Genomic DNA, 15,152 nt, shown 5'->3' with positions numbered 1-15,152 from the left:
TGACTGTGATGTTTTTATCAGCTGTTTGGACTCTCATTCTCACGGCACCCATTCACATCAAGTGAAGGAATCCTACATTTCCTACATCTAGGACTGCCTGAGGGTGCATAAAATGTCAGCAAATTTTCATTTTTGCATGGACCACAGGCATTCCTTTAACATGTACATCGAAAAAAAAAATGCTGTAGAAACTACTTTCACTCTGATTATTTTTCATAAACAATTACAAAAGAAGCACACTGAAGTAACATGAAATTGTTGTTTTATTTACAACTTTGAACAATATTTTTGGTACAGTATAGTTGTGCAAATAAAAACAAAGACATGAAAAAAAAAACAAGAATAAGATCTTATAAATCTCAAGATAAAAGTATTTGTACGCTGCTTCACATTGAGTGAGTTTAGTGTCTGTTCAGCAGCTGACCTCATGAACTGACTACAGATTACAGTTAACCCTTCACCTCTGCCAAAACCAGCTTTTCAAGAAAACTAGCTGGTGTAGTTCTGCTGTGTGTGTCTCACACGCATTAATCAATCAGACTGACTCCGAGCCCTTGTGTTGACTCAAGGGACCAGAAATGGAGATTTCTCACGCGAGCCATATCTGTGGGAGGATCTACAGCATTCTCCTTCCTAACCTACAGCATAAATACTCTGTGTGTGTGTGTGTGTGTGTGTGTGAATCTGAACCTCACCGCGAAGAGAATCCACCGCCAAGATGAGTCAAGTACCAGCTGTGAATGAATTAAAGTCTACTATGGAGAGGGCAGCTCAGATGAAGGACGAAGACAAGCTTTACAAGCGAGAGGGAATCCTGTACTCCTCGATCCTCAGCCCTCCAGAGACCCTGGACAAGTTACAAGAGCTGGAAGCCAGAGAGGATGACCTTATCCTGGTGGCATACCCTAAATGTGGTGAGTAAAAGTTTGCATTTGTTTCTGTAAGACGTGCATGAAGAAAAAGTTGAATCTACGAGTCCTTAAACGAGTGCAAAGGCTGCTGGTGGAGTCAAGTTACATGTTAGTTGCATTGCCTTCTTTTGTAATGTTTTTCACAGGATTTCTCCTGCATTACTGACTCGTGCAACTGCAATACTGGACACTGAAGACTGAAGTGATTCTGTGCGTTCGTGAAACTCAAACACTGGTGTAAATTGGTGCGCCCAAGCGAATTGACATAAGAATTGGTTTTTACAAACCATTCACACTGAAAATGATGACATCGCATTGAAAGTGACAATTTACATCATGCAGTTTTACAAACTAAAAACTGTCTTTTGAATGATTTGCATTAACATTGACACACAGAACGATTTTACAAAGGCAATTCTTGTCATGGATTTATTGTGAGAATTTACAGTGTCTATGAAAGCATTCATACTTTCATTCTGCTTGTGTTTCATGAATGAAACCTTGTTGCAAAGACTTATTTAACAGCTCTAACCTAGATATTAAAGATTGACATATTGCCTTTAAAACACATATCCAGATCTTTCGTTCCTTAATCAAACAACCTCACATATCCCAATTCTCTTCGATGCACAACACACATTTATGATTCTTATGTAATAATGAACAAATTATGCTCAGTGTCAAGCAGTGTCATGCATTCATGAAAATCAATCACTGGTGAAAATTGATGCGCCCAAGCAAATTTACATAAGAATAGTTTTTTACAAACTGAATGTGACAATTTACAAAATGCAGTTTTAATAACATACAGATATTATTGGAATTAATTCAATGCCACAATTTACAGTGAATGCTTTATATATAATATAATATGTAATTATACTATAAGAATGCTTTATACATCCTAAAACTGTTTGTAACTGATTTCTAACAGGTTTTAACTGGATGCTGTCAGTCTTGAGTAAAATCTTGAATGCTTCCACCGGGAAGAATGAGATCCAGCTTGAAAGACTCCCTCTGGTTGAGTTTTTACCTCCAGATGTTCAAGAGGTCAGTAACCGCTCAAACAATCAGCAATTCTGGAAATGTTAACCCTGAGCACTCAAAAACATCAGTGCAATATTATAGTTTCACACTGTTTGTGTGACAGAAACTGGCTGAAATGCCTCCACGGAGGCTTCTGGGAACACATCTGCACCCTAACAACATCCCTCCCTCGTTCTTTACTAAGAAACCAAAGGTCAGTGAGTGCACTTTGAACCACACTGGAGAGGTCACATGACACTAGATACCAACTACACAAGCGCCAAACACACCGATGGCATTCACATTCACTCTTAGAGAACATATGTTCAGTTTTGGTGCAGTATGATGTCTTTTCTAAAGGAATTAATACTTCAATTCAGCAAGGGTGCATTAAACTGATCAAAAGTGATAGTAAAGCCATTTAGAGTGTTATAAATGATTTCTATTTCAAATAAATGCTCTTCTTTTGAACTTTCTACTCTGCGCTGTTTTAACAAAAATATTGGGCAGCACAACTGTTTTCAAAATTGATAATAATCAGAAAGTTTTCTTGTGCATCAAATCAGTATATTTTTATGATTTCTGAAGATCATGTGACACTGAAGACTGGAGGAATGATGCTGAAAATACAGCTTTGATCAATTACCTTTTAAAATGTATATATTCACATAGAACACAGTTATTTTAAATTGTTATAATAACACAGTGTTGTTGTTTTCAGTGTATTATTGATCAAGTAAATTCAGACTTGATGAGCAACTTTTGAATCATAGTAAACATAATTTCTATCTATACAAGGGGAGAAAATAATCATAATTTGACTATAGTTGGTGATGTTGGATGTAACTTTGTGAGGATTTGACTGAATATTATTTAGACAGTATAGAGGATAACTGAATTTGGACAAATTATAAAACTATTGCATAATGCATAATGCATCAGGTGAATTACTATTCTATGCATTTTGGTTCAAAAGTTGCATGGCAAAAAAAACAAACAAAAAAAAACTAGGAATTAGTTTCACGTAATTTTTTTAAGATGAATTCAGATAAGAGCAGAACGTATTTTTTCTCTCATCTTCTACATGGTCTGTTTTCAGATTCTGGTGGTGTTCAGAAACCCGAAAGACACACTCGTCTCATACTATCATTTCATGAACAAGAACCCGGTTCTGCCCAACGCTGGGCCGTGGGACAAGTTCTTCTCAGACTTCATGGCTGGTGAAGGTGGGAAAACACTGAATAATGAAATATTTAAATTAATGTTATGTATAGGACTAAAGTTATTTATGTTTTTATGTTATTTTTGTTTCCTCTTCAGTTGCCTGGGGCTCTTATTTTGATCACGCTCTCGCCTGGGAGAAACGTCTAGACGACCCAAACGTGATGATCGTGACATATGAGGAACTAAAACAGGTTTCATTGACTGCTTCATAGTGAAACTTTAACCGAATTTGAAGCAAGCGAATGTGCAATGATTAAATAACATAACCGTTATTAGCTGTGTATTAAGAAGTAAATAAATGACTTTTTAAGCTGTTGTGGTACAGAGACCTGTTTGAGTTGTCACATCTGAGACTGTCCTGCTGTTCATGCAGAACCTGTCTGAAGGTGTGAAGAACATCTCAGGGTTCTTCAGCCTTCCTCTGACCGATGAGCAGGTCAGCAGCATCGCTGGAGAAAGTACGTTCAGCGCCATGCTGGAAAACTCCCAGAAGTCTCATGGCAATACTGGCAGCATCTTCTTCAGGAAAGGTAAAAAATAAAACCTTCATGATGGATCTCAGATCGAATCGACTCAGATGTTCATCCTCGAATCCATAAATTGCAGCATTCTTTACATACAAGTGACGATTATGACTTGCAAGTTATTTATATCTTACAATTCGAAGATTACGAGATGTAAAGTCACTTGTGATAAAAAGTCATTATTTTTACATTTGTCGAAATGGGCTTCCATAATATTTGATCATAAAAAATATATATATAAAAAAAAATTTGTTTGTAAATTACCTCTATATTTTAAACCAAACATTTATTTTTACACAAAAAAAAAAAAAAAAATCACAAAAAAATGAAAATTATTAATACGGTTAAATCATCTGCTAAAATCAGCTTAAAGCTTCTGACTAAAATATCAAAATTATACTGCTAAAAAAGACTTAATGCACAGATCTATTCTGACATAAGGTGTCAGATATTTTTCTCCTATCTTTTGCCATGGTTATCAGTTTCAATAATCACATTTTTGGATTCAAATCCGCATTTAAAAGGATAGCTAAAAAACAACAACACAATCAACAAACAAACAAACAAACGGCTTCTGGTCCCCATTGACCTCCATTGTATAGTTTTTTAAATTCCCACATTATTCAAAATATCTTAACTTAAGTTTGAGGGTAATAAAATGATGACCATTTCATTTTTTTGGATGAACTATTCCTTTAAATACAGCGGTCAATCCAGAAACTCTGCAGTGTGTGGTTAGTAGCATTAAAAATAAAACTGTATTGAAATTAAAAAGCTCTTATTTACATCATTTACATTAAAGGATTCCTTTGTGTTCTCCGGTCACATGTTTCGTCTTCAGGTGAGGTGGGCGACTGGAAGAATCATTTTTCTGATGCCCAGAGCAAACAGATGGATGAGCTCTTCCAAGCCAAACTAGCTGGAACAAATCTCGGAGCCAGACTGAAGTATGACCTTTACTGCCAATAAATGTGACGACACCACGAGAGCCAGCGGACAGAGAAACGGTTGACTTCACAGGGATGTACGCTCATTCACGCGGGCAGCTGATTAAACTCCATTACTTACAATATGAACAAAAACCTCACTGTCATTAAACCTCATTCTGTGAATATGATAACATTGAACATGTTTGCAAGATGCAATATTGGTCTTGGGTGTCCCCAGAATGTGTCTGTGAAGTTTCAGCCCAAAATTCCCAACAGATCATTTATTATTACAGCTGTAAAATGTCATTTTTTTTAGGATGTCAAAAAAAAAAAAAAAAAAAAAAAAAGCTGTTTTTTTTTTTTTTTTTTTCTGCCTTGGTTTAAAGGGGATTAAAAATAAGTAGCGGGTGTATTTTTAGCATTGCAGGGTGGTTGTGTTCACACACTGCTAACACACATTTATGTCCAAACACCATGTAAAAGTGGATTTTACATAAAAGGTGCACTTTAATTCTCTTTCAGAAATATCTATTGCAAATGTTCTAGAACCAGACTCTAGTTGGTGCAATACTTTAGTTCTGGTCTAGTCCGTGTAACAGTTCAATCCCATAAACTTCAGGAAGTACTGTAACATAATCTATAATGAGTTTAAATGGCTCTAATGGCTCACAAACAGCAGGATGAAAATGATGATAAATGCACATGATAAAATGCAACCGACCGTAATAATGGTGCATATTTAGGACAGCAAAATAAAAAGAATGATCACTTTACAAAGGAAGTTAAAAAAAAAACACTTGCATAGTTTTTTTAATTTCATTTTTTTTATTTTAGGTAAAGTTTTAGCAATTTTGTTGTGATTGTTTAATTTGTTTTTGTAGTTTTTCTTTTCATTATTTTAAAAATATGTTAATATATTTTTATTCATCTTATTTTAGATTTAGTTATTTTAGAACATTAAGGTAAACAAATTAAAATGAGAAATGAAACTAGCTGAAATAAAAAGTTTTATTATATTATTATTGTTTTCTATTGAAAGTATAATTATTTTATTATATTATTACTATTATTTCAGATAATGTTTATTTTATAATATATTTTAAATAATGTTTGGATGCATTGAGGATAAATAGGGTTGCTTTGTATTTTTAAACCAATTTTTGTCAAAAAGGACATTAAGAATCAGAGCGGATAACACTTTCGGTTAATTTGAAAAAAGCTGCAAATGGAAAGTCATGTCAGGTGCATTGCATTGTGGGAATGCGATTCATTTAGACAATTACAGTTTGTAATAAAGTACAGCATAATCCATTCTTTATGCCAATTTGCACTGTGCATAGTTTATATAGTATGCTATTCTTAACATACAGTTTCATCAGGAGTATCCCATCATTCCTAATGAAGTGTAATTACAGCCGTGACGATGTGAACCGCAGATGACCCCTACATCAACAGCACATCCTGGAAATGTTACCGCGTTTTTCTTGTCAAAACAAGGTGATCAGTGAGGAAATGCATAAAAGTGCTCATATCCGACCGACATCATTCAAACTCTAATTTAATCTGATGTCAGAGTAATGCCACCAAAACAGGAACATGTAGACCACAGTGTCATACTGTATATACAATCTGAATGTGAATCATTCAAGCAGCATATTAAAGTTATAGATTGCTACAAAGTCTACAATCTATGGTGAGGAGCAAACACTGTGATCTCTGGCTCAACGGTTTATAACGGCAGTAAAACAGCTGATGTGGGTTTAGTTTAGATATGGAGCAGATGTATTTTAAAGCTACTGGGATTGATCAACACTGGTATGATTGATATGTTAATGTACCATAACTGGCTCTTCTTATATCAAAACCCGGTAGAAAACATCTGTGCAAAAACATGCACTGCGCTCAAGAGAAAACAGGGTCGATTCAGCATCAAATCAAAGAAATAGTTGGTAAAAAGGTTTGATTTTGTTAATATTTTTCATAAAGAAAAAACAAAATAAAAGCCATATTAAATGCAAAGAATAAGAGTAATCCATTATTTTGTATTGCAGGTCAAAATGAGCCAAATTACAAGGGGGTAAAAATTACTTTGGAAAAAATCATATTATTTTCACACAGAGATCAGTTTGCATATTAGTAAAATCTTTTGACTTTTGACTAATACAATCTTCGTTGTATTATATTTCAATGGTGAGAGTTCAAAAATGAGAAATAGTTTTTTTTTTTTTTTTAAGTTTGCATTACTGTAACTTTATATAAATGGCATTTACTATTTTTTAATCTATGTATTTATTTCACCACAAAAATATCACAGAACAACACAAAATTATTTTCAATGAGAAGTATGGTTTTGCTTTTATAATGTTTTTGTTTCTTCTGTTCAACAAGGCTGGATATATTTAACAGAAAATACAATACAAAATCTGAAATATTTTTACAATTCAAAACTACAGTATTCTATTGTTATATATAGTAAAGTTTAATTTATTTCTCTGATCAAATCTGAATTTTCAGCATCATTACTCCAGTCTTCAGTGTCACATTATCCTTCGGAAATCTGCAGCTCAAGAAACATTTTGGATTATCAATGTTGAAAACAGTTAATATATTTATTTCTATTTTATTTTCATATATTATATAAATGTATTCACGGTTACATTTGAAAATTAATTTCTTTAAATAAAAGTCATACTGATCCTAATCTTTTAAACAGTGTTATATATGTAGGTTTGGGAAGGAAGTATATCTAAAGGATTATTTATGTCTGATTCATCAGTGACGAGCGCCACTCACTGCGTCAAACTGAATCAAACTCTTTTAAAACGCAGACTGAATATAAAGTTTTGAAACTCAAGTAAAAACACAAAGAAAAAAGCAGTGTTCCGGGAAAACTAATCTGGACCAGAATGTCTCATCTAGATGTCATTTATTAAACTGTTGCCATTTATTCTGCTCCTCTCAGGAGCCAAGGAACCATTTCAGCAAATAAGACAAAGCACAAGTACAAATGTCACACAAACTGGCCTTTTACTGCGTTTACTGGATTCATTTGTTCAGTGTAAAAGGAGGGTGAGACATGACAAATCACAAAACAGCAAAGATGCCTAAAAACCCTCAAACATGCTCTTTTTTATTCATTTTATGTGCATTTGTTTCTTCACTCTAATGTGCTAATAAAGGTCAATAAACATCTATTAATGAGGAGACATGTCTGTCTTTTGTCTTATTGCTATTATTGTATATAATAGTCATTTTACATACTAAAAGATTTTGAAGTTATATTCAGTTATTCATATACAAATGAACACGGATGATTTTATTTCAATAGTCGCTCAAAATAATTATATTTACAATATAGTTAACAAAAATATAATTAGTTTATTTATAAAAAAATCATAATACTTTATTATATATATATATATATATATATATATAAAATAATAATAATAATAATAAATAAATATATATATATATATATATATATATATATATATATATATATATATATAGTTGACAAATAATTGTAAAATATAAATTACATTTTTTTTTTAATATAATTATTAGGTTATATTAAATCTATTTACATGGTTTCATTGGTAATTGGTCGGTAATCCGTATGCTAATTAACTTTATTTTATGTTAAAATATGTTTACATTATAAATATAATATTAAAATATATTTAACAATAATATAAAGCTAATTTTTGATTTTGTTTTATTAAGATTAATTTACGGTGTTTTCATAATATTGCATTATATATTCAATTACTTTCTCCACCCAAAAATAATGAATTGTGAAATATAAATGATAATTTATTTGATACATACATTATATTTTTGCATGGTATAAATACATAGTTTTGCACTGCTTTGTGTTATTTTCATAATATATAAGCAAAACTATTATTTAAAATTAATGTATAGTATTTTCATAAATTAAAGATTAATATCACCCCATAAATAATGTGGATAATATAATACATCTGAAATAGAAATTCTAAAATATATGAAATAGAATCCGATTTTGTCCTTATTATAGATGTGTTTTAGATTGTGACAGTATTTTCATTTCATTAATTTTCATTTATATGGATCATATGGAACCTATTAGCATCAGTTACTTCAAATTAGTGTCATACTTTCTAGGTTCTTTAAAGCACCATAATTATTAACTGTGATGAATCTAGAACATAATTACAAGCTTGTTAATTAGTGGCTAATTTCCATCTCTGGTTTTACTGTGACTGTCATGCAGAGGGTCATTCAGAAGCAGCCGCAGGAAATGAGGTCCTGAGGGGGTCATTACAAACTCACAGACCACCATCACTGCAGAAACCCAGAACCACCCACATGATCATTACACAGAGCTGAATATCACAGAGACTTGGCAATCACACAGAATACACAATACCACAGCAACGCGCTACAAACATAGCAACACCATAGCAACGTGCTTCAAACATATGCAACATCACAGCAACACACTACAAACATATACAACAGCATAACAACATGCTACAAACATATTGAAACAGCACAGCAACGCACTACAAACATATGCAACACTATAGCAACGCACTACAAACATATGCAACACCACAGCAATGCATTACAAACATATGCAACAGCATAGCAACGCACTACAAACATATGCAACACTATAGCAACGCACTACAAACATATGCAACACCACAGCAATGCATTACAAACATATGCAACAGCATAGCAACGCACTACAAACATATTCAACAGCAACGAGCTACAAACCTAACAGCACAGCAACGCGCTATAAACATATTTATTTTAACCCCACAGCAACGTGCTTCAAACATATGCAACATCATAGCAACACACTACAAAAATATGCAACACCATAGCAATGCATTACAAACATATGCAACACCAAAGCAACACACTACAAACATATGCAACAGCACCGTAACGCGCTATAAACATATTTATTTTAACCCCACAGCAACGTGCTTCAAACATATGCAACATCACAGCAACACACTACAAACATATACAACAGCATAGCAATGCATTACAAACATATGCAACACCACAGCAATGCATTACAAACATATGCAACACCACAGCAATGCATTACAAACATATGCAACACCACAGCAACGCGCTACAAACATATGCAACAGCATAACAACGTGCTACAAACATAGCAACACCACAGCAACGCGCTACAAACATATGCAACACAAAAGCAACGCACTGCAAACATATGCAACAGCATAGCAATGCACTAAAAACATATGTAACACCATAGCAACGTGCTACAAACATATGCAACACCATAGCAACGCACTACAAACATATGCAACACCATAGCAACGTGCTACAAACATAGCAACACCACAGCAACATGCTACAAACATATGCAACATCATAGCAATGCACTACAAACATATGCAACACCATAGCAATGCACTACAAACATATGCAACACCATAGCAACGTGCTACAAACATATGCAACACCATAGCAACGCACTACAAACATATGCAACACCATAGCAACGTGCTACAAACATATGCAACAGCATAGCAACGCGCTACAAACATATGCCACACCACAGCAACATGCTACAAACATATGCAAAAATCATAGCAATGCGCTACACACATATATGACAGCACAACAACGCGCTACCTACAAACATATGCAACAGCACAGCAATGCGCTACAAACATATGCAACAGCACAGCAATGCGCTACAAAACTTATGCAAAATCATAGCAATGCGCTACAAACATATGCAACAGCACAGCAATGCGCTACAAACATATGCAACAGCACAGCAATGCGCTACAAACTTATGCAAAATCATAGCAATGCGCTACACACATATATGACAGCACAACAACGCGCTACCTACAAACATATGCAACAGCACAGCAACGCGATACAAACATATGCAACAGCACAACAATGCGCTACAAACATATGCAACATCATAGCAACGCGCTACAAACATATGCAACACCACAGCAACGTGCTACAAACATAGCAACACCACAGCAACGCGATACAAACATATGCAACAGCATAGCAATGCACTAAAAACATATGCAACAGCATAGCAACGTGCTACAAACATATGCAACAGCATAGCAACGCGCTACAAACATATGCAACACCATAGCAATGCACTACAACATATGCAACACCATAGCAACGTGCTACAAACATATGCAACATCATAGCAATGCACTACAAACATATGCAACACCATAGCAACGTGCTACAAACATAGCAACACCATAGCAACGCACTACAAACATATGCAACACCATAGCAACGTGCTACAAAACATATGCAACAGCATAGCAACGCGCTACAAACATATGCCACACCACAGCAATGCACTACAAACATATGCAACACCATAGCAACGTGCTACAAACATATGCAACACCATAGCAACGTGCTACAAACATATGCAACAGCATAGCAACGCGCTACAAACATATGCAACACCATAGCAACGCGCTACAAACATATGCAACAGCATAGCAACGCGCTACAAACATATGCAACAGCATAGCAACGCGCTACAAACATATGCAACAGCATAGCAACGTGCTACAAACATATGCCACACCACAGCAACATGCTACAAACATATGCAAAATCATAGCAATACGCTACACACATATATGACAGCACAACAACGCGCTACCTACAAACATATGCAACAGCACAGCAACACGCTACAAACATATGCAACAGCATAGCAATGCACTAAAAACATATGCAACAGCATAGCAATGCACTAAAAACATATGTAACACCATAGCAACGTGCTACAAACATATGCAACACCATAGCAACGCACTACAAACATATGCAACACCATAGCAACGTGCTACAAACATAGCAACACCACAGCAACATGCTACAAACATATGCAACATCATAGCAATGCACTACAAACATATGCAACACCATAGCAATGCACTACAAACATATGCAACACCATAGCAACGTGCTACAAACATATGCAACACCATAGCAACGCACTACAAACATATGCAACACCATAGCAACGTGCTACAAACATATGCAACAGCATAGCAACGCGCTACAAACATATGCCACACCACAGCAACATGCTACAAACATATGCAAAATCATAGCAATGCGCTACACACATATATGACAGCACAACAACGCGCTACCTACAAACATATGCAACAGCACAGCAATGCGCTACAAACATATGCAACAGCACAGCAATGCGCTACAAACTTATGCAAAATCATAGCAATGCGCTACAAACATATGCAACAGCACAGCAATGCGCTACAAACATATGCAACAGCACAGCAATGCGCTACAAACTTATGCAAAATCATAGCAATGCGCTACACACATATATGACAGCACAACAACGCGCTACCTACAAACATATGCAACAGCACAGCAACGCGATACAAACATATGCAACAGCACAACAATGCGCTACAAACATATGCAACATCATAGCAACGCGCTACAAACATATGCAACACCACAGCAACGTGCTACAAACATAGCAACACCACAGCAACGCGATACAAACATATGCAACAGCATAGCAATGCACTAAAAACATATGCAACAGCATAGCAACGTGCTACAAACATATGCAACAGCATAGCAACGCGCTACAAACATATGCAACACCATAGCAATGCACTACAAACATATGCAACACCATAGCAACGTGCTACAAACATATGCAACATCATAGCAATGCACTACAAACATATGCAACACCATAGCAACGTGCTACAAACATAGCAACACCATAGCAACGCACTACAAACATATGCAACACCATAGCAACGTGCTACAAACATATGCAACAGCATAGCAACGCGCTACAAACATATGCCACACCACAGCAATGCACTACAAACATATGCAACACCATAGCAACGTGCTACAAACATATGCAACACCATAGCAACGTGCTACAAACATATGCAACAGCATAGCAACGCGCTACAAACATATGCAACACCATAGCAACGCGCTACAAACATATGCAACAGCATAGCAACGCGCTACAAACATATGCAACAGCATAGCAACGCGCTACAAACATATGCAACAGCATAGCAACGTGCTACAAACATATGCCACACCACAGCAACATGCTACAAACATATGCAAAATCATAGCAATACGCTACACACATATATGACAGCACAACAACGCGCTACCTACAAACATATGCAACAGCACAGCAACGCGCTACAAACATATGCAACAGCATAGCAATGCACTAAAAACATATGCAACAGCATAGCAACGGGCTACAAACATATGCAACACCACAGCAATGCACTACAAACATATGCAACACCATAGCAACGTGCTACAAACATATGCAACACCATAGCAACGTGCTACAAACATATGCCACACCACAGCAACATGCTACAAACATATGCAAAATCATAGCAATACGCTATGCAACATCATAGCAATGCGCTACACACATATATGACAGCACAACAACGCGCTACCTACAAACATATGCAACATCATAGCAACATGCTACAAACATATGCAACACTATACCATAGGCTACAAACATATGCAACAGCATAGCAATGCACTACAAACATATGCAACATCATAGCAATGCTCTACAAACATATGCAACAGCATAGCAACGTGCTACAAATATATGCAACACCACAGACATATGCAACATCATAGCAACATGCTACAAACATATGCAACACTATACCATAGGCTACAAACATATGCAACAGCATAGCAATGCACTACAAACATATGCAACATCATAGCAATGCTCTACAAACATATGCAACAGCACAGCAACGCGCTACACACATATATGACAGCACAGCAGCACACTACAAACATACGCAACACACTACAAACATCTGCAACAGCACAGCAACGTGCTACAGACATATGCAACAGCTTAGCAATGCGCTACAAACATATGCAACAGCACAGGAATGCACTACACCCATATATGACAGCACAGCAATGCACTACAAACATATGCAACAGCATAGCAACACACTACAAACATCTGCAACAGCACAGCAACGTGCTATGAACATTTGCAACAGCATAGCAAAGAGCTACAAACATATCCAACACCACAGCAACATGCTACAAACATATTAAACAGCAACGAGCTACAAACCTATCTAAACAGCACAACAACGCGCTATAAACATTTAACACCACAGCAACGTGCTTCAAACATATGCAACATCACAGCAACACAATACAAACAAATTCAACAGCATAGCAATGCGCTACAAACATATGCAACAGCATAGCAACACACTACAAACATATGCAACACCACAGCAATGCGCTACAAACATATGCAACAGCACAGGAATGCACTACACCCATATATGACAGCACAGCAATGCACTACAAACATATGCAACAGCATAGCAACACACTACAAACATATGCAACACCACAGCAATGCACTACAAACATATCGAAACAGCACAGCAACGCGCTATAAACATATTTAACACCACAGCAACGTGCTTCAAACATATGCAACATCACAGCAACACACTACAAACATATTCAACAGCATAGCAACACGCTACAAACATAGCAACCCCACAGCAATGCATTACAAACATATGCAACAGCATAGCAACGTACTACAAACATAGCAACACCACAGCAAAGAGCTACAAACATATGCTACAGCATAGCAACACACTACAAACATATTCAACAGCAACGAGCTACAAACCTAACAGCACAGCAAAGCGCTATAAACATATTTAACCCCACAGCAACATGCTTCAAACATATGCAACATCATAGCAACACACTACAAAAATATGCAACATCATAGCAACGCACTACAAACATATGCAACACCATAGCAATGCATTACAAACATATGCAACAGCATAGCAATGCGCTACAAATTCAATACCATAGCAATGCTCTACAAACATATACAACAGCATAGCAACGCGCTACAAACATAGCAACACCACAGCAACGAGCTACAAACATATGCTACAGCATTACAACGTGCTTCAAACATATGCAACATCACAGCAACACACTACAAACATATTCAACACCACAGCAACGTGCTACAAACATATGCAACAGCACAGCAAGGCCCTACACACATATATGACAACACAGCAGCGCACTACAACATGCAACACCTAGGTTTGCCACCTACAATACAGAAAAATAAGGGACGCCTGTGGAGACACCCCTCAGGCCATGATAACCACAGGTCCGATGACGTGCCAGTGCTGGAGAGGTTGTAAATCACAACTTAAAACATGTTTTAATTAAAATATTAATTGCTAATGAACTTTAGTAATTGTATAAGGTGGCGTAAACACAGATTGTGGATAAAATATTTGTCATTGTTTGCAGACAACACCATCCAAACAGTGAAACCACATAATAAATAACCAATCTATAAACATTTCAGTTCGGAGAGTTTGAGTCAGTTCTGGAGTTCCGAGCGGGATCGCGAATCATTTGAA

At 36.0% G+C, this 15,152-nt stretch overlaps 1 protein-coding gene across 1 annotated transcript; it reads left to right on the top strand.

Moving 5' to 3' along the window:
* Nucleotides 1–394: 394 nt before the first annotated feature.
* Nucleotides 395–4,922, top strand: LOC113078577 (sulfotransferase 6B1-like). Its single transcript, XM_026250892.1, has 7 exons — nucleotides 395–914; nucleotides 1,846–1,961; nucleotides 2,062–2,151; nucleotides 3,037–3,163; nucleotides 3,258–3,352; nucleotides 3,535–3,691; nucleotides 4,527–4,922. Exons 1-7 carry the CDS (start codon nucleotides 719–721, stop codon nucleotides 4,652–4,654), a joined length of 909 nt encoding a protein of 302 aa, XP_026106677.1. The 5' UTR covers nucleotides 395–718; the 3' UTR covers nucleotides 4,655–4,922.
* Nucleotides 4,923–15,152: the final 10,230 nt, after the last annotated feature.

The sequence above is a fragment of the Carassius auratus genome, unplaced genomic scaffold, assembly GCF_003368295.1.
Source record: "Carassius auratus strain Wakin unplaced genomic scaffold, ASM336829v1 scaf_tig00026011, whole genome shotgun sequence".
NCBI lineage: Eukaryota > Metazoa > Chordata > Actinopteri > Cypriniformes > Cyprinidae > Carassius > Carassius auratus.
Note: the sequence above shows the minus strand (reverse complement) of the source record. Positions and strands in the feature narration are given on the sequence as shown.